At 40.4% G+C, this 19,052-nt stretch overlaps 2 protein-coding genes across 3 annotated transcripts in view; one reads left to right on the top strand and one right to left on the bottom strand.

Moving 5' to 3' along the window:
* LOC127933214 (gamma-aminobutyric acid receptor subunit rho-1-like) overlaps positions 1 to 19,052 on the top strand; it is a 29,029-nt gene that overhangs the window by 606 nt on the left and 9,371 nt on the right. The window contains exon 2 of the mRNA XM_052530021.1: positions 1,067 to 1,173. The gene's annotated coding sequence lies outside the window, so the exon portion shown is untranslated. The remainder of the gene's footprint in view (positions 1 to 1,066; positions 1,174 to 19,052) is intronic.
* Positions 252 to 18,246, bottom strand: atxn3 (ataxin 3). 2 transcript variants are annotated; one of them, XM_052530034.1, is made up of 11 exons: positions 18,120 to 18,246; positions 17,385 to 17,549; positions 17,266 to 17,310; positions 3,258 to 3,343; positions 3,113 to 3,179; positions 2,947 to 3,034; positions 2,727 to 2,847; positions 1,923 to 2,071; positions 795 to 900; positions 696 to 724; positions 252 to 617 (listed from the first exon to the last, which is right to left on the bottom strand). In XM_052530034.1, exons 1-11 carry the CDS (start codon positions 18,141 to 18,143, stop codon positions 580 to 582), a joined length of 918 nt encoding a protein of 305 aa, XP_052385994.1. In that variant the 5' UTR covers positions 18,144 to 18,246; the 3' UTR covers positions 252 to 579. The 2 variants fall into 2 exon arrangements, with proteins under 2 accessions (XP_052385994.1, XP_052385995.1); XM_052530035.1 differs by lacking the exon at positions 18,120 to 18,246 and adding an exon at positions 17,745 to 18,045.

The raw sequence follows: 19,052 nt of genomic DNA, 5'->3' as shown, positions 1-19,052 counted from the left end.
AGATTATTTCTCATTTCAGTCTCAGTCAGGAGGAATCACAAACAGCTGAATTCATTCTGCTTGATGAAGTCTGAGCATCAGACGTTTCTCGATGTGATTAAATGTGGGAAGGTTTCACTCTTTTGACTGTGTGCTCGGAGCATAACTTTGACACAGTACATCTCTCCATCATATTAACAGACTCCTTCTTCTCCATCTAAACACTGAAGGATCATCTGAGGCTAACAGAATCAAAATAATCCACTCAGGGGAAAAAAGAAAATTTTTTATTTAAGAAACAATAAGTGTAGATAGGAGTACAAGAATAACCAATCACTTAAAAACTAATGCTGAATGTGAAACGAGTTCAGAAACTAAATCACAACCTGGATCCACAGGAGCTGCTGATGACTGCTGAATGATTAGAAAGAGATGGTCTGAATCTGTGTGATGATCTCACGTCACACTGTGCTGTCTATCTAGGGCACGTGAGAGTGAAGGGACCGCTGACCAGCAGAAGTGCTTCACTACAGTCCACAGACGAGCAGAAGAGCACGGTGAAGCCCCAGCAGTCCACCTGGCTGGGGTGGAGGGCGTCTTTCACTGGCTGGGCTTGGTCCCGCTGTCCTTCTCTCGGCCTGCAAAACAACATCATCTCAGGTCTCAGAAACAGATGATGATGATGATGAAGATGATGAAGATGAAGAATGGCTCACCTGCGGAGCTGCAGTCGTGAGTTGGCTGCCTGTGAGGAGATCACAACACCATCATTACTCAGGACTGATCTCAGAGCATCTGGAGCTCCCAGCGCTCACCTGTCGAAGTAGACCTGTCTCCTCCTGCGCAGCTCCTCTGCTGTGAGCGTCTCCTCGCTGCGTCCTGCGGTCACAGCGGCGCTGGGGCTTCTGGGATCACTGCCTCCTGAACACATTAAAGAGTGAACAACAGCAGATCTGGCATGTTTAGAGCTGCTCTGTGTCTAGTGGAGCTTCGGCTCTTAAAGGTCACATCTGTTCATTATAATTGTTGCAGAAGACTGGTTCATGTGGATTTTTCTTTTCTTTTTTCTTCTGTTTTTATCTTCCAGGTTTAAAATCGTCATCATGTCAGAGGATGTGATGTTTTCTTTCACCCATAGCCGGAGCTTACAACCAACACTCACCAAACGCCAAATGCATGTAGAAATGATTGCTGGTGAGTTTATGAACTCCTGTAACTAGTTTAATTAGTTCTAACGATGCCTGAGAACGTGATATGGTTCATATCTAGGATGGCCATCTGTCCAGATTTGAGTCAGATGCTCTTTTGTCCTGTTTTTAAGATCAGCACTTTTACATTTACTTTTACTAATGGTCTATGATTAATAAATAATATGTTAACATTAAATAAGGTGTTAACCTAAAGTGACAAATCTTAAATGTAGATAATCGTAGACAATACCATTTTTATTAGTATTTTATGTTTGTTATAGGTGGATAACAGTGGATGTGTATTATATATTTATGCTCACAAAACTGTTTTACACAGTACAAATTTTTATATAGACTTCATAGATTATTTATGAATTATAATGTGTCATGTCTATCAAAATAAAATGGAAAAACATAGACCCCATTTAACTGATATTTAAGTAGTACAAGCCTGTTTTCTGTATTGAGCAGATCATAACTGACTGAATGAAAAGGCTTTCTGTTACCACGAGTAAATGTGTAAAACATTGGTTTATTTGACATAAATCTAACCAACTTCATCTTTACTGTGCTGGAGGATGTACGAAAACCCTGCTTCGAGTCAGAACAGAGTGACATCATGTGAAAAGGGTCTATTGTTAAATAATAAAATGCAATACTGAATAAAAAATATGAATAAAACAAAGTCAACTAGATAAAGCACATACGTGCAGGTATGGAGGGGTGGGATGTGAAGCTGCTGGTGTGTCTCACCCTGCATGCTGAGCTGAATGGCCCTGCGCAGGTCAGCCTCCTCGTCCTCCACCTGCATGCCCTGTCTGCTGAGAGCCAGAGCCTTCCTCAGCTCCTCCTCATCCCCATCCAGCAGCACTTCTTCTGTGGTGTGTCCAGGCTCTGACACCCTAACCGACAACACACACTCAAGCCCATCAGTGACCGCCGGACGCGAGCGGCTCTGTGTGTGCATCACGTGATCACTGTCATCCTCTGATGCACACACTGCTCAAGTGTTCACCCTCCTGCTGTGCTGAAGCTCTCGGTTTCTGCTGCGCATCACACTGATATTCCCATGAACAACACTATCTCACACTTCTCTTCAGTGCTGCAATCAGATCCTAAGAACTATGAGCCAGACACATCCTTGAACAGATTCTCATTTCAACTAAACTTTGAGCGTTAAATTGAATTAGTTCTCATTGATTTCATATTTTAATCTTTGACAAGCTACAATAAACTGCTGTTTTTCAAAGTGTAGATTTTTGGTGAATTGCATGGAAACCACTGACACCATCACAATCACCAACCATTGTTTAGCCTTTCCAAAGTATATCTGTGTTGACACATGCATGCACATTCATCAACAAGAAGAAATCAAGTTTATCGAGTGTTTTAAGCAGTTTGCTCTCTGAACTGCTAATTGATTTGTTCCTCTTTTGTGAAAAGCTTTGGATAAAAGAGTGTGCTAAATGCATCAGTGTGCATGTAAGGTAATGTGGGTCACAACAGGATGGTGAAGACTGTCTTGTTCTGTATGTCATGTGATGACGGCCAGTGCACCTCTGGGCCTCGTCCTCTCCAATCAGCTTCGGCCGCTGCTGCTGCTCCACTCGCATGATCCGCAAAATCTGATCGGCTTCACACTCCGGCAGGCTTCCCCGGATCACAAATATGCAATAACCTGCAGAGACGTTCAGCTGAGCAAGATTTCCAGCATTATCACTGTGACATACATGACGACGCAGAGGTCACGCAACACATGATCATGTATGAGTTTTACCTTCCTGCTGTAGCTGCGCTAAGAAAAGAGCCAAGTATGTGTCTGATATGAGCTCCGGACCGGTCAGCAGCGAGTTCAGATTAAACCACTAGATGAAGAGAGAGAGGCTGTAAACTCAACATCATCTCACACAGACTCAGACTAATGCTGCGGGTTAAACACGTACCTGCTGTCCCAGCTTACGCACCGTAAACCAGTGCTCCTTATAGTTACATATAAAGGCCTTCTCGTGTCTGAGAGCAAACATGAAGAGGATGAACGTTCACACAGTGGACAACAGGACTCAAGATAAAGCTTTCAGAAATACTCACATGGGATTGATCTGTAACTGCTGGTACTCTCTACTGTTGAAGAGAATGATTTCCAAACCCCAAACCCCCAGAGCGTTACTGATCACCTGCAAAACACAGCACTTCTTAAAACACCATCAAAACACAGCAGATTCACTCAACACACCATCAAAACACTTCAGATTCACTCAACACACCATCACAACACTTCAGATTCACTCAACACACCATCACAACTCAACACACCATCAAAACACTTCAGATTCACTCAACACACCATCAAAACACTTCAGATTCACTCAACACACCATCACAACACTTCAGATTCACTCAACACACCATCACAACACTTCAGATTCACTCAACACACCATCACAACTCAACACACCATCAAAACACTTCAGATTCACTCAAAACACAGCAGATTCACTCAACACACCATCAAAACACTTCAGATTCACTCAACACACCATCAAAACACTTCAGATTCACTCAACACACCATCACAACACTTCAGATTCACTCAACACACCATCACAACTCAACACACCATCAAAACACTTCAGATTCACTCAAAACACAGCAGATTCACTCAACACACCATCAAAACACTTCAGATTCACTCAACACACCATCAAAACACTTCAGATTCACTCAAAACACAGCAGATTCACTCAAAACACCATCAAAACACTTCAGATTCACTCAACACACCATCACAACACTTCAGATTCACTCAAAACACAGCAGATTCACTCAACACACCAACAAAACACTTCAGATTCACTCAACACACCATCATCAAAACACAGCAGATTCACTCAACACACCATCAAAACACTTCAGATTCACTCAACACACCATCACAACACTTCAGATTCACTCAACACGCCATCAAAACACTTCAGATTCACTCAACACGCCATCAAAACACTTCAGATTCACTCAACACACCATCAAAACACTTCAGATTCACTCAACACGCCACCAAAACACTTCAGATTCACTCAACACGCCATCACAACACTTCAGATTCACTTAACACGCCATCAAAACACTTCAGATTCACTCAACACGCCACCAAAACACTTCAGATTCACTCAACACGCCATCACAACACAGCAGATTCACTCAACACACCATCACAACACTTCAGATTCACTTAACACGCCATCAAAACACTTCAGATTCACTCAACACGCCACCAAAACACTTCAGATTCACTCAACACGCCATCACAACACAGCAGATTCACTCAACACACCATCACAACACTTCAGATTCACTCAACACACCATCATCAAAACACTTCAGATTCACTCAACACGCCACCAAAACACTTCAGATTCACTCAAAACATAGCAGATTCACTCAACACACCCTCAAAACACAACAGATTCACTCAACACGCCATCACAACACTTCAGATTCACTCAACACACCATCATCAAAACACTTCAGATTCACTCAACACACCATCAAAACACTTCAGATTCACTCAACACACCATCATCAAAACACTTCAGATTCACTCAACACACCATCAAAACACTTCAGATTCACTCAACACGCCATCAAAACACTTCAGATTCACTCAACACGCCATCAAAACACTTCAGATTCACACAACACACCATCACAACACAGCAGATTCACTCAACACACCATCACAACACTTCAGATTCACTCAACACACCATCATCAAAACACTTCAGATTCACTCAACACGCCATCAAAACACTTCAGATTCACTCAAAACACAGCAGATTCACTCAACGCAACCCTCAAAACACAACAGATTCACTCAACACGCCATCACAACACTTCAGATTCACTCAACACGCCATCAAAACACAGCAGATTCACTCAACACGCCATCACAACACTTCAGATTCACTCAACACACCATCAAAACACTTCAGATTCACTCAAAACAACAATACAACACTTCAGATTCACTCAACACACCATCACAACACTTCAGATTCACTCAACACACCATCACAACACTTCAGATTCACTCAACACACCATCACAACACTTCAGATTCACTCAACACACCATCACAACACTTCAGATTCACTCAACACACCATCATCAAAACACTTCAGATTCACTCAACACGCCATCAAAACACTTCAGATTCACACAACACACCATCACAACACAGCAGATTCACTCAACACACCATCACAACACTTCAGATTCACTCAACACACCATCATCAAAACACTTCAGATTCACTCAACACGCCATCACAACACTTCAGATTCACTCAACACACCCTCAAAACACAACAGATTCACTCAACACGCCATCACACTTCAGATTCACTCAACACGCCATCAAAACACAGCAGATTCACTCAACACGCCATCACAACACTTCAGATTCACTCAAAACAACATCACAACACTTCAGATTCACTCAACACACCATCACAACACTTCAGATTCACTCAACACACCATCAAAACACTTCAGATTCACTCAACACACCATCACAACACTTCAGATTCACTCAACACACCATCAAAACACTTCAGATTCACTCAACACACCATCAAAACACTTCAGATTCACTCAACACACCATCAAAACACTTCAGATTCACACAACACACCATCACAACACTTCAGATTCACTCAACACACCATCATCAAAACACTTCAGATTCACTCAACACACCATCAAAACACTTCAGATTCACTCAACACACCATCAAAACACTTCAGATTCACTCAACACATCACCAAAACACTTCAGATTCACTCAACACACCATCAAAACACTTCCGATTCACTCAACACACCATCAAAACACTTCCGATTCACTCAACACACCATCACAACACTTCAGATTCACTCAACACACCATCACAACACTTCAGATTCACTAAACACACCATCACAACACTTCAGATTCACTCAACACACCATCATCAAAACACTTCAGATTCACTCAAAACATCATCGTCAAAACACTTCAGATTCACTCAACACACCATCACAACACTTCAGATTCACTCAACACACCATCAAAACACTTCAGATTCACTCAACACACCATCAAAACACTTCAGATTCACCCAACACACCATCATTAAAACACTTCAGATTCACTCAAAACACCATCACAACACTTCAGATTCACTCAACACACCATCAAAACACTTCAGATTCACTCAACACGCCATCAAAACAATCCAGATTCACTCAAAACACAGCAGATTCACTCAACACACCATCAAAACACTTCAGATTCACTCAAAACACCATCATCAAAACACTTCAGATTCACTCAACACACCATCACAACACTTCAGATTCACTCAACACACCATCATCAAAACACTTCAGATTCACTCAACACGCCATCAAAACACTTCAGATTCACTCAAAACACCATCATCAAAACACTTCAGATTCACTCAAAACACCATCATCAAAACACTTCAGATTCACTCAACACACCATCAAAACACTTCAGATTCACCCAACACACCATCATCAAAACACTTCAGATTCACTCAAAACACCATCACAACACTTCAGATTCACTCAACACACCATCAAAACACTTCAGATTCACTCAACACACCATCAAAACAATCCAGATTCACTCAAAACACAGCAGATTCACTCAACACACCATCAAAACACTTCAGATTCACTCAAAACACCATCATCAAAACACTTCAGATTCACTCAACACACCATCACAACACTTCAGATTCACTCAACACACCATCATCAAAACACTTCAGATTCACTCAACACGCCATCAAAACACTTCAGATTCACTCAAAACACCATCATCAAAACACTTCAGATTCACTCAACACACCATCAAAACACTTCAGATTCACTCAAAACACAGCAGATTCACTTCAGATTCACTCAACACACCATCAAAACACAGCAGATTCACTCAACACTAGAGCCCGACCGATATGGATTTTTGGGGGCCGATGCCGATGCCGATATTAACTCGAAAAGAGCCGATTTATAAGCCGATATTTTGATTTTGAAAATAAACTGGATATTAGACCCATTTCCTATAAACTGCACGTACACAACATTCAATAGCAAAATATCTGCCTGTTCTATGTATGTGGGCTGTATAAACCATTTTCCAGAAGGGATTTATGTAAAAAAAAAAAAAAAAAGCCTTAGATTACAGTCTCAATGACTAAACAATTGCACATCAAAAGTATATATTTTTTAATGATCAAAAAACAGTCTGGTTTTAAACATTTAACACTTTTACTTTCTTCCAGTTGAAGCTGGTTTTAACAGTCTGTGTGTGTACTGTAAATAAATTATAATACTAAAGTTAAAGTATTTGCAGAAGTAGTCCCACACTGCTACAGCATTCACCTTTTTCAGCCATCTGTAGGGCAGAAAGAGAGACAGAGAAATAATAAGCATGTGTATTAATAATATCACCATGCATCATTACTCATGTCATCATTAGAATTAGAATTATAATAAACAGGGATCTCCTACATAGGCAAAAATGAGAAAAAAAAAATATATTTTTTATTTGTCAAGCAATAGGTATTACCTACTTATATTTAACTATATTATTTCAACATTTCCCTTTTATGTCTGTAAAGCTGCTTTGAAAAATATGTAAAAAAAAATTAAAAAAAAATAAATAAAAGCGCGTGTTCAGCTCACATTTATTTACATGTCCCCTCTGGTTTAATCATTTCTGACGCACCTACTGTAGTTACTGTAACTACACTACATTTGCTCTCACAGACACATTCACAACGGACCCGTATATCTTCTCCTCTTCTCTTTGTGCAGTCTGAATCAAAACATCGTCATGCGCTGGCGAACGTAAAGTTAGCCTACTGTTACCGGAAGATTACAGAATCAATTCGAAGTTGAATGGTTAACATTAGTGCCATGAACACACCGCTGTCAATTTTGAGAAGAACCACCTTCAAACAAGTTAATAGCAAGCATTTAAGGGGCCTGCTAAAAAGGAAGCTATATTAGCGTTAGAGTAACGTAACCAGCCTGAATTCACCAAATTGTTCTCTGGACATGAGGGTAGCCTCTTCTTCCTTGCTTCTCTCTTAATTATCATCAGCAGGACTAGCGCTATTGCTCGCTTCTTACAACGGGACAGATACATGCTGACCGAAAGGAGGAACCACAGACTATGAAAGAGCTCCCGCTAAAAGTTTTTAAAACTCCGCAAACGCCATAGCGCAGCGCAGCGCAAATCGCATTGTATCTGAAGGGCAACGCTAAACCCAGCGAGCAAATGCCGTGCATACCGCGTCCTGTGTGAAAGGACCATTACGGGGTCATTATGTGGGAAACACACCGCAATAGAATAAGAATAAGTTAAATGCTAACGTTATAGTTTGACCTCTTATTAACGTTCGCGCTCTTCCACTGATAAACATGGTATTAGCTTTGTGGCTAATCTAATATAGCAATGCATTAGCGGCTGTAAGTGATGTTGCAGAATATTTAGAAGTGATAATGATAGGACCGTTAGCTAGAACTACAACACCGTTTTTATATACAGTGTATGAACTAAATCTACAATCATTTCACATGACGAACGACAGACTCACCTGGGTGGCTTGGCTGATCGCTTTCTTCTGTAGTGAATTTCTGGCGCTGTTGTCAACTCTGGAGTTGCAGACCGCCCTCTGGTGGGCAAACTATGCAACACTCATAACATGAGTGAAGAAAGAGACTCCGTTTCTCATGTTTCATCGGCCGTTATAAACGCCGATGCCGATTTAAATGCAATTAGCTCATATCGGCCGATAATATCGGCCGGCCGATATATCGGTCGGGCTCTACTCAACACACCATCAAAACACTTCAGATTCACTCAACACACCATCAAAACACTTCAGATTCACTCAAAACACCATCAAACACTTCAGATTCATTCAAAACACCATCAAAACACTTCAGATTCACTCAAAACAGCAGATTCACTTCAGATTCACTCAACACACCATAAAAACACAGCAGATTCACTCAACACACCATCACAACACTTCAGATTCACTCAAAACACAGCAGATTCACTCAAAACACCATCTAAACACTTCAGATTCACTCAACACACCATCAAAACACTTCATATTCACTCAACACACCATCTAAACACTTCAGATTCACTCAACACACCATCTAAACACTTCAGATTCACTCAACACACCATCAAAACACTTCAGAGTCACTCAACACACCATCAAAACACTTCAGATTCACTCAACACACCATCACAACACTTCAGATTCACTCAAAACACCATCAAAACACTTCAGATTCACTCAACACACCATCATCAAAACACTTCAGATTCACTCAACACACCATCAAAACACTTCAGATTCACTCAACACACCATCACAACACTTCAGATTCACTCAACACAACATCACAACACTTCAGATTCACTCAACACACCATCACAACACTTCAGATTCACTCAACACACCATCAAAACACTTCAGATTCACCCAACACACCATCATCAAAACACTTCAGATTCACTCAACACGCCATCAAAACACTTCAGATTCACTCAACACACCATCACAACACTTCAGATTCACTCAACACACCATCACAACACTTCAGATTCACTCAACACACCATCAAAACACTTCAGATTCACTCAACACACCATCATCAAAACACTTCAGATTCACTCAAAACACCATCACAACACTTCATATTCACTCAACACACCATCAAAACACTTCAGATTCACTCAACACGCCATCAAAACACTTCAGATTCACTCAAAACACAGCAGATTCACTCAACACACCATCAAAACACTTCAGATTCACTCAAAACACCATCATCAAAACACTTTAGATTCACTCAACACACCATCACAACACTTCAGATTCACTCAACACACCATCATCAAAACACTTCAGATTCACTCAACACGCCATCAAAACACTTCAGATTCACTCAACACACCATCATCAAAACACTTCAGATTCACTCAACACACCATCAAAACACTTCAGATTCACTCAAAACACCATCATCAAAACACTTCAGATTCACTCAACACACCATCTAAACACTTCAGATTAATTCAAAACGCCATCAAAACACTTCAGATTCACTCAACACACCCTCAAAACACAACAGATTCACTCAACACGCCATCACACTTCAGATTCACTCAACACGCCATCAAAACACAGCAGATTCACTCAACACGCCATCACAACACTTCAGATTCACTCAAAACAACATCACAACACTTCAGATTCACTCAACACACCATCACAACACTTCAGATTCACTCAACACACCATCACAACACTTCAGATTCACTCAACACACCATCACAACACTTCAGATTCACTCAACACACCATCAAAACACTTCAGATTCACTCAACACACCATCAAAACACTTCAGATTCACTCAACACACCATCAAAACACTTCAGATTCACACAACACACCATCACAACACTTCAGATTCACTCAACACACCATCATCAAAACACTTCAGATTCACTCAACACACCATCAAAACACTTCCGATTCACTCAACACACCATCAAAACACTTTCGATTCACTCAACACACCATCACAACACTTCAGATTCACTCAACACACCATCACAACACTTCAGATTCACTAAACACACCATCACAACACTTCAGATTCACTCAACACACCATCATCAAAACACTTCAGATTCACTCAAAACATCATCGTCAAAACACTTCAGATTCACTCAACACACCATCACAACACTTCAGATTCACTCAACACACCATCAAAACACTTCAGATTCACTCAACACACCATCAAAACACTTCAGATTCACCCAACACACCATCATTAAAACACTTCAGATTCACTCAAAACACCATCACAACACTTCAGATTCACTCAACACACCATCAAAACACTTCAGATTCACTCAACACGCCATCAAAACAATCCAGATTCACTCAAAACACAGCAGATTCACTCAACACACCATCAAAACACTTCAGATTCACTCAAAACACCATCATCAAAACACTTCAGATTCACTCAACACACCATCACAACACTTCAGATTCACTCAACACACCATCATCAAAACACTTCAGATTCACTCAACACGCCATCAAAACACTTCAGATTCACTCAAAACACCATCACAACACTTCAGATTCACTCAACACACCATCAAAACACTTCAGATTCACTCAACACACCATCATCAAAACACTTCAGATTCACTCAAAACACCATCACAACACTTCATATTCACTCAACACACCATCAAAACACTTCAGATTCACTCAACACGCCATCAAAACACTTCAGATTCACTCAAAACACAGCAGATTCACTCAACACACCATCAAAACACTTCAGATTCACTCAAAACACCATCATCAAAACACTTTAGATTCACTCAACACACCATCACAACACTTCAGATTCACTCAACACACCATCATCAAAACACTTCAGATTCACTCAACACGCCATCAAAACACTTCAGATTCACTCAACACACCATCATCAAAACACTTCAGATTCACTCAACACACCATCAAAACACTTCAGATTCACTCAAAACACCATCACAACACTTCAGATTCACTCAACACACCATCAAAACACTTCAGATTCACTTAAAACACAGCAGATTCACTCAACACACCATCAAAACACTTCAGATTCACTCAAAACACCATCATCAAAACGCTTTAGATTCACTCAACACACCATCACAACACTTCAGATTCACTCAACACACCATCATCAAAACACTTCAGATTCACTCAACACGCCATCAAAACACTTCAGATTCACTCAACACACCATCATCAAAACACTTCAGATTCACTCAACACACCATCAAAACACTTCAGATTCACTCAAAACACCATCATCAAAACACTTCAGATTCACTCAACACACCATCTAAACACTTCAGATTAATTCAAAACGCCATCAAAACACTTCAGATTCACTCAACACACCATCAAAACACTTCAGATTCACTCAAAACACAGCAGATTCACTCAACACACCATCAAAACACTTCAGATTCACTCAAAACACCATCATCAAAACACTTTAGATTCACTCAACACACCATCACAACACTTCAGATTCACTCAACACACCATCATCAAAACACTTCAGATTCACTCAACACGCCATCAAAACACTTCAGATTCACTCAACACACCATCATCAAAACACTTCAGATTCACTCAACACACCATCAAAACACTTCAGATTCACTCAAAACACCATCATCAAAACACTTCAGATTCACTCAACACACCATCTAAACACTTCAGATTAATTCAAAACGCCATCAAAACACTTCAGATTAACTCAAAACAGCAGATTCACATCAGATTCACTCAAAATACTTCAGATTCACTCAACACACCATCTAAACACTTCAGATTCACTCAAAACACAGCAGATTCACTTCAGATTCAATCAACACACCATCAAAACACAGCAGATTCACTCAACACACCATCAAAACACTTCAGATTCACTCAACACACCATCAAAACACTTCAGATTCATCAAAACACAGCAGATTCACTCAAAACACCATCAAAACACTTCAGATTCACTCAACACACCATCTAAACACTTCAGATTCACTCAAAACACAGCAGATTCACTTCAGATTCACTCAAAACACCATCAAAACACTTCACATGAACTCAAAACACCATCAAAACACTTCAGATTCACTCAAAACACAGCAGATTCACTTCAGATTCACTCAAAACACTTCAGATTGACTCAACACACCATCACAAACTGGCTTTTGGCTATTGAAAACAATAACGGTAACCATCTGAAATTAACGGGCAGTAACTGCACAGTAAGTAGCCTACATTCAATACAAACACAGATGGTACAGACATCAGCATTTAGCTTTCGTTTTTGAAAAGGTCTTTACCAGTAAAACTAGATATATGCTATATAAGTACATTATTCCAAAATGTTAAAATCAAACAATGTTGGTGCGAATAAAACTAAGATGCAAAGTGTTTCATTCATCCCAAAAAAAAAAAAAAAAGGGTAATGATTAACATATTTTTTTACTTGAGCCAATGAAAAATAAATAACTACAGGTCCTTCTCAAAAAAATAGCATATTGTGATAAAAGTTCATTATTTTCCATAATGTAATGATAAAAATTAAGCTTTCATATATTTTAGATCCATTGCACACCAACTGAAATATTTCATGTCTTTTATTGTTTTAATACTGATGATTTTGGCATACAGCTCATGAAAACCCAAAATGTCTGTCTCAATAAATGAGCATATCCAACCAGTAAAAGAAAAGTGTTTTTAATACAAAAAAAGTCAACCTTCAAATAATTATGTTCAGTTATGCACTCAATACTTGTTCGGGAATCCTTTTGCAGAAATGACTGCTTCAATGCGGCGTGGCATGGAGGCAATCAGCCTGTGGCACTGCTGAGGTGTTATGGAGGCCCAGGATGCTTCGATAGCGGCCTTAAGCTCATCCAGAGTGTTGGGTCTTGCGTCTCTCAACTTTCTCTTCACAATATCCCACAGATTCTCTATGGGGTTCAGGTCAGGAGAGTTGGCAGGCCAATTGAGCACAGTAATACCATGGTCAGTAAACCATTTACCAGTGGTTTTGGCACTGTGAGCAGGTGCCAGGTCGTGCTGAAAAACGAAATCTTCATCTCCATAAAGCTTTTCAGCAGATGGAAGCATGAAGTGCTCCAAAATCTCCTGATAGCTAGCTGCATTGACCCTGCCCTTGATAAAACACAGTGGACCAACACCAGCAGCTGACCATCATTTTTAAATCAGTGACCATCACTGACTGTGATCTTCCTCCAAACTCTGGCACCTTGATTTCCGAATGACATGCAAAATTTGCTATCATCCGAAAAAAGTAATTTGGACCACTGAGCAACAGTCCAGTGCTGCTTCTCTGTAGCCCATTTCCTGCACACGCCTGTGAAGTGAAATTCAGCCAAGCATGGTGACCCATACTCAGAATTTGTGCTCTGCATTTAATCCAAACACACAGAGCAGTGAACACACACACACACACACACACACACACACACACACACACACACACACCCAGAGCACACACCCAGAGCACACACCCAGAGCACACACCCAGAGCACACACCCAGAGCACACACCCAGAGCAGTGGGCAGCCATTCATGCTGCGGCACCCGGGGAGCAGTTGGGGGTTCGATGCCTTGCTCAAGGGCACCTAAGTCGTGGTATTGAAGGTTGAGAGAGAGCTGTTCATGCACTCCCCCCACCCACAATTCCGTCCGGCCCGAGACTAGAACTCACAACCCTTCGATTGGGAGTCCAACCCTCTAACCATTAGGCCACAGGGTACACCAGCGGGAATAAAAAAAAAAAAAAAAAAAAAAAAAAAAAAAAACCAGCGGGAATATCTGGGATATATGCGTCAGTACTATCTGGGAAAAGACGAAAAAAAGGAGAAACATGCACGCAGCAAACTATCCCTGCAGCATTTAGAAACTATAGCTTACAGGGAATCCAACCCAAACACCAGACCTGTTGGTTATTTTAGGATCTTATATTTCTGGTCTGTTAAAGGCATTCGACATTTTGCAACGAGCCTTCAGCGCGTGCTGAGTGAGCGAGCGCCTTAGGGGCCGTTCACATATCGTGCCTAAAAACGCATGGAAAACGCTAAGCGCGTCTTTCTCCTCCTTTCCAAAGCGCTCGGGCAGAAGCGCTCCTGAGGCGTCTGTCTTTGCTAAGCAACAATGACGTGCTCTCTCCATGAGACGCGGAAATTTCAGCGAAGGATAAATGGATTTGCAGCTCTAAAAATCGCTTGCAGTAGCTCTGCTACTAAATTTATTTCAAAATTGCAATCCATATACAACTATGATCAGCTGATCCTTCATCTTGGCTGAGCTCTCAACGTTGTTACGGGAAAGGATGAAGCTGATTGGTTAGTTCTTGTCACATGACCCGCGGTGCGCTTGCGGCATTCTGAAAAGTTGAGATGTTTTTACATTTTGCTGTATCTAAAACGTATCGAACCGAACCGAACCGAACCGTGACATCAGTGTATCGTATCGAACCGAACCGTGAATTTTGTGAACCGTTACACCCCTACTCAACACACCATCAAAACACTTCAGATTCACTCAAAACACAGCAGATTCACTTCAGATTGACTCAACACACCATCACAAACTGGCTTTTGGCTATTGAAAACAATAACCGTAACCATCTGAAATTAACGGGCAGTAACTGCACAGTAAGTAGCCTACATTCAATACAAACACAGATGGTACAGACATCAGCATTTAGCTTTCGTTTTTGAAAAGGTCTTTACCAGTAAAACTAGATATATCTGAAGATTCACTTCAGATTCACTCAATGTCATCAAAACACTTCAGATTCACTCAAAACACCATCAAAACACTTCAGATTCACTCAACACACCATCAAAACACTTCAGATTCACTAAACACACCATCAAAACACTTCAGATTCACTCAAAACACCATCAAAACACTTCAGATTCACTCAACACACCATCATCAAAACACTTCAGATTTACTCAAAACACCATCAAAACACTTCAGATTTACTCAAAACACCATCAAAACACTTCAGATTCACTCAACACACCATCAAAACACTTCAGATTCACTCAACACACCATCATCAAAACACTTCAGATTTACTCAAAACACCATCAAAACACTTCAGATTTACTCAAAACACCATCAAAACACTTCAGATTCACTCAACACACCATCATCAAAACACTTCAGATTTACTCAAAACACCATCAAAACACTTCAGATTTACTCAAAACACCATCAAAACACTTCAGATTCACTCAAAACACTTAAGATTCACTTCAGATTCACTCAAGTCATCAAAACACTTCAGATTCACTCAAAACATGTATCAATGCCATTAAAATACCATCAATATATTCGAACACATTGCATGATATTCGGTTCAACCAAGTCTGAGTTTAACCTTGAACTCTGAGTTGAATTACCCTGAGATGGGAAACTGAGTTCAGAACAGCTGTATAGAGTTAGTTCCAGAAAGCACAGTTAGCTTACCGTCAACTAAACCCTTAACTTTCTGTTGATTAACCCCAAACCTTGCTTACTCGAGGCATGTGCTTCCAAATACACGTCATTTAATCACTCTGTAATAATCACTTTGACCGCGTCTGCATGATGAAAACATGTGCAATGAATGAATACCTGCTCTTGAACGTTTGTCTTCTTGTTTCCAGTCAAAATATCTGATTATTCTTAAATCAATATGCATTTTCTACTTTAAAAAAAAGACATAAGGTACTAAGTCTTGTTTCCATGGGGGAAAAAATATTGAAGTCAACTATAGAATATAGTCACACCTCAAAATAATAATTTTTAGTTATTTGTACTTGAAACAAGATCAAATATACTGCACTTTTGCAGCATGAATGAACAAAGTTTATATACGTCGCTTGTGCTTTAAAAAGGGGGAGGAGACTGAAAGCAGCTCTGTGTTTACTGAAGAGAGTCTGTTCCTGACCAGGTCAGGTTCACAGTGTAGGTCACCACAGTAACTGACTCTCTCTCTCAGAAACAGCCTCCACTTACCCTGCTTTGTCAGGTCTGACAAACCTCTCATTCTCAAGCACAAAACCCACACTTTCCCTCATTTCGGGGGTTAACAAACTCAAGAGTTTTCACTGAACCACAGTTTTTCCTGAAACGGTCTTCTGCTCATCACATCACATCACATCCGCTCCCTCCATCAGATCCGGAGACTCAGAGCATCAGATGGGCACATTATGAAAAAGAAGCGGTTTCAGAGGTGAATCGCATCTTTAAAGTAAGATGGAAGACAAACATGTAGTTCTTCTTTGTAAATCATGCACAAAGAGACCAGGAACATGACGTCAGAAGGAGTGCGTGCAGCAGCAGTGTTCTCATCTCTCCTCTAAACTGCTTTACTGTGCCTCACCTGAATGGAGAAGAAGCCACTGTCATCCATGTTTCCCGACGGTTGCTGTAGATGGCAGAACACAAGAGTATTAGGACTGTGATCGTGTGTAACGGTGAAATGATTGGTGTGTGGAGCACCTGCATGAAGGTCCTGTACTCCTCGGTCTGCACGCCTCCTTCAGCCATGCGCACGCGCTCCTCCTCGTCCAGCTGCTGCGCGATGGAGGACAGCTCCACTGGACTGAAGTACTCTCCCTGCAGGAGGTTATTCAAGCAGTGCTGCGCACACAGAGAGCCCTCTTGCTGAACACACACACACACACACAGAGAGAGAGAGAGAGAGACAGAGAGACAGAGACACATCCACACACACACACACACACACACACACACACACAGAGAGAGAGAGAGACAGAGAGACAGAGACACACACACACACACACAGCTTACCAGAGGTACTTCACTCCTGATCTTACACTAAAGAAACTCCCATAATACCTGTGCGTCACTTTAACACATTAGTGCCGTGACTCTGGACTACAGTATTAGTCACGTGATGCTCATTCAGTGTGCAATAGAGTACCAAGGTACATGTTAGGATACCTAGTTACTCTGATGTTTAAAGAAACACAACACGAGAACATGAGAGTGACACACGCTGACAGTAAACAAACACTTCAAAAGACTTTGAGCCCATTTCTGGTTGTTGACAGTTGAAAGAAGTCCAAGAAGCATTCATATAAACTCGAGTGAGCCCATTATTCGTGCGAGGATACACTGACACGCAGACAAATCTCTCATTTATCGGGTCAAGCACATGTGAGAAACATACATATAAGTCATAAATAACATTCCATAAAACGCGATTCTTACTTTTTCGTGGAAAATAGACTCCATGTTTGGAAGTGCCTCTACATCCGGGAACAACGACAAGTCTAAACATGTCAAAATAAAAGTCACCCGAAACACAAACACACGTCAAATGAAAAAGATGAAACATAAAAGTAAAACTTACAGATTAGGATTATACAGCACTTGTTAAATGGTCGTTTATAATACATATTAAATAATTGCTAAATTATAGTTTATTTTATTATAATATAATCTAACAGTTATTGACAATGTTAGTATTGGTTTTCAAATCGTTCTGGAGATCGTTCTTGAACAATTCTTTATTGCGTTTGTAACGTGACAAATAAATGCAATTGAGTGTTTTTAAGGTGTCAAATGCGTTCAAATAAATTTTGTCGGTGACCAGACCATCACTGCATAAAATCCCCCCCCCCCCCCCAAAAAAGAAAGAAATTCTACAAAATTATGAATAAAAAATGCACATCAGGTGAATTTTGGCTTTTTTTTTTTTTTTTTTTTCATTTATGAGTGTGCTGTAAATTGAATCATTGTTTATTTCATCTTAATAGCTAAAATATTTAAGTTTGTACATGTAACGTATATACTTATATTATAACAAATTTACCATTAATATATACTACTCTGCACTGCATCCATTGCATCGGACATATTTAAGGTTATGAAGCAACGAGAATACTTTGTACAAGAAGAAAACAAAAATAACAACTTTATTCAACTTTATTATATTTGTCTCCTTACATCACTGTAGCACCATTTTGGAGAATATGAGCTGAACGCAGGCAGCGTACGCTCTTCTGTATCAGTCATGCCACAAGGATACGTTTTATACATGTATTTACGCTTAGATTTGAAAGAAAATAACGTATCCTTGTGGCACTCATCTTCTCTGGCCCCAGCACTTGAGAGGATTATTGGCCCGGCATCTTAGTGAAG

The sequence above is a fragment of the Carassius gibelio genome, chromosome A17 (genome assembly GCF_023724105.1).
Source record: "Carassius gibelio isolate Cgi1373 ecotype wild population from Czech Republic chromosome A17, carGib1.2-hapl.c, whole genome shotgun sequence".
NCBI lineage: Eukaryota > Metazoa > Chordata > Actinopteri > Cypriniformes > Cyprinidae > Carassius > Carassius gibelio.
This window is presented reverse-complemented; position numbering and strand designations above follow the sequence as displayed.

Coding starts and splice junctions, on each gene's coding strand:
- atxn3 (XM_052530034.1), bottom strand. CDS start 18,143: ATGGAGTCTATTTTCCACGAAAAA. Junction 3,035..3,112: donor TGCGTAAGCTGGGACAGCAG/GTACGTGTTTAA, acceptor CTCTTCATCTAG/TGGTTTAATCTGAACTCGCT. Junction 618..695: donor TCACGACTGCAGCTCCGCAG/GTGAGCCATTCT, acceptor GTTGTTTTGCAG/GCCGAGAGAAGGACAGCGGG.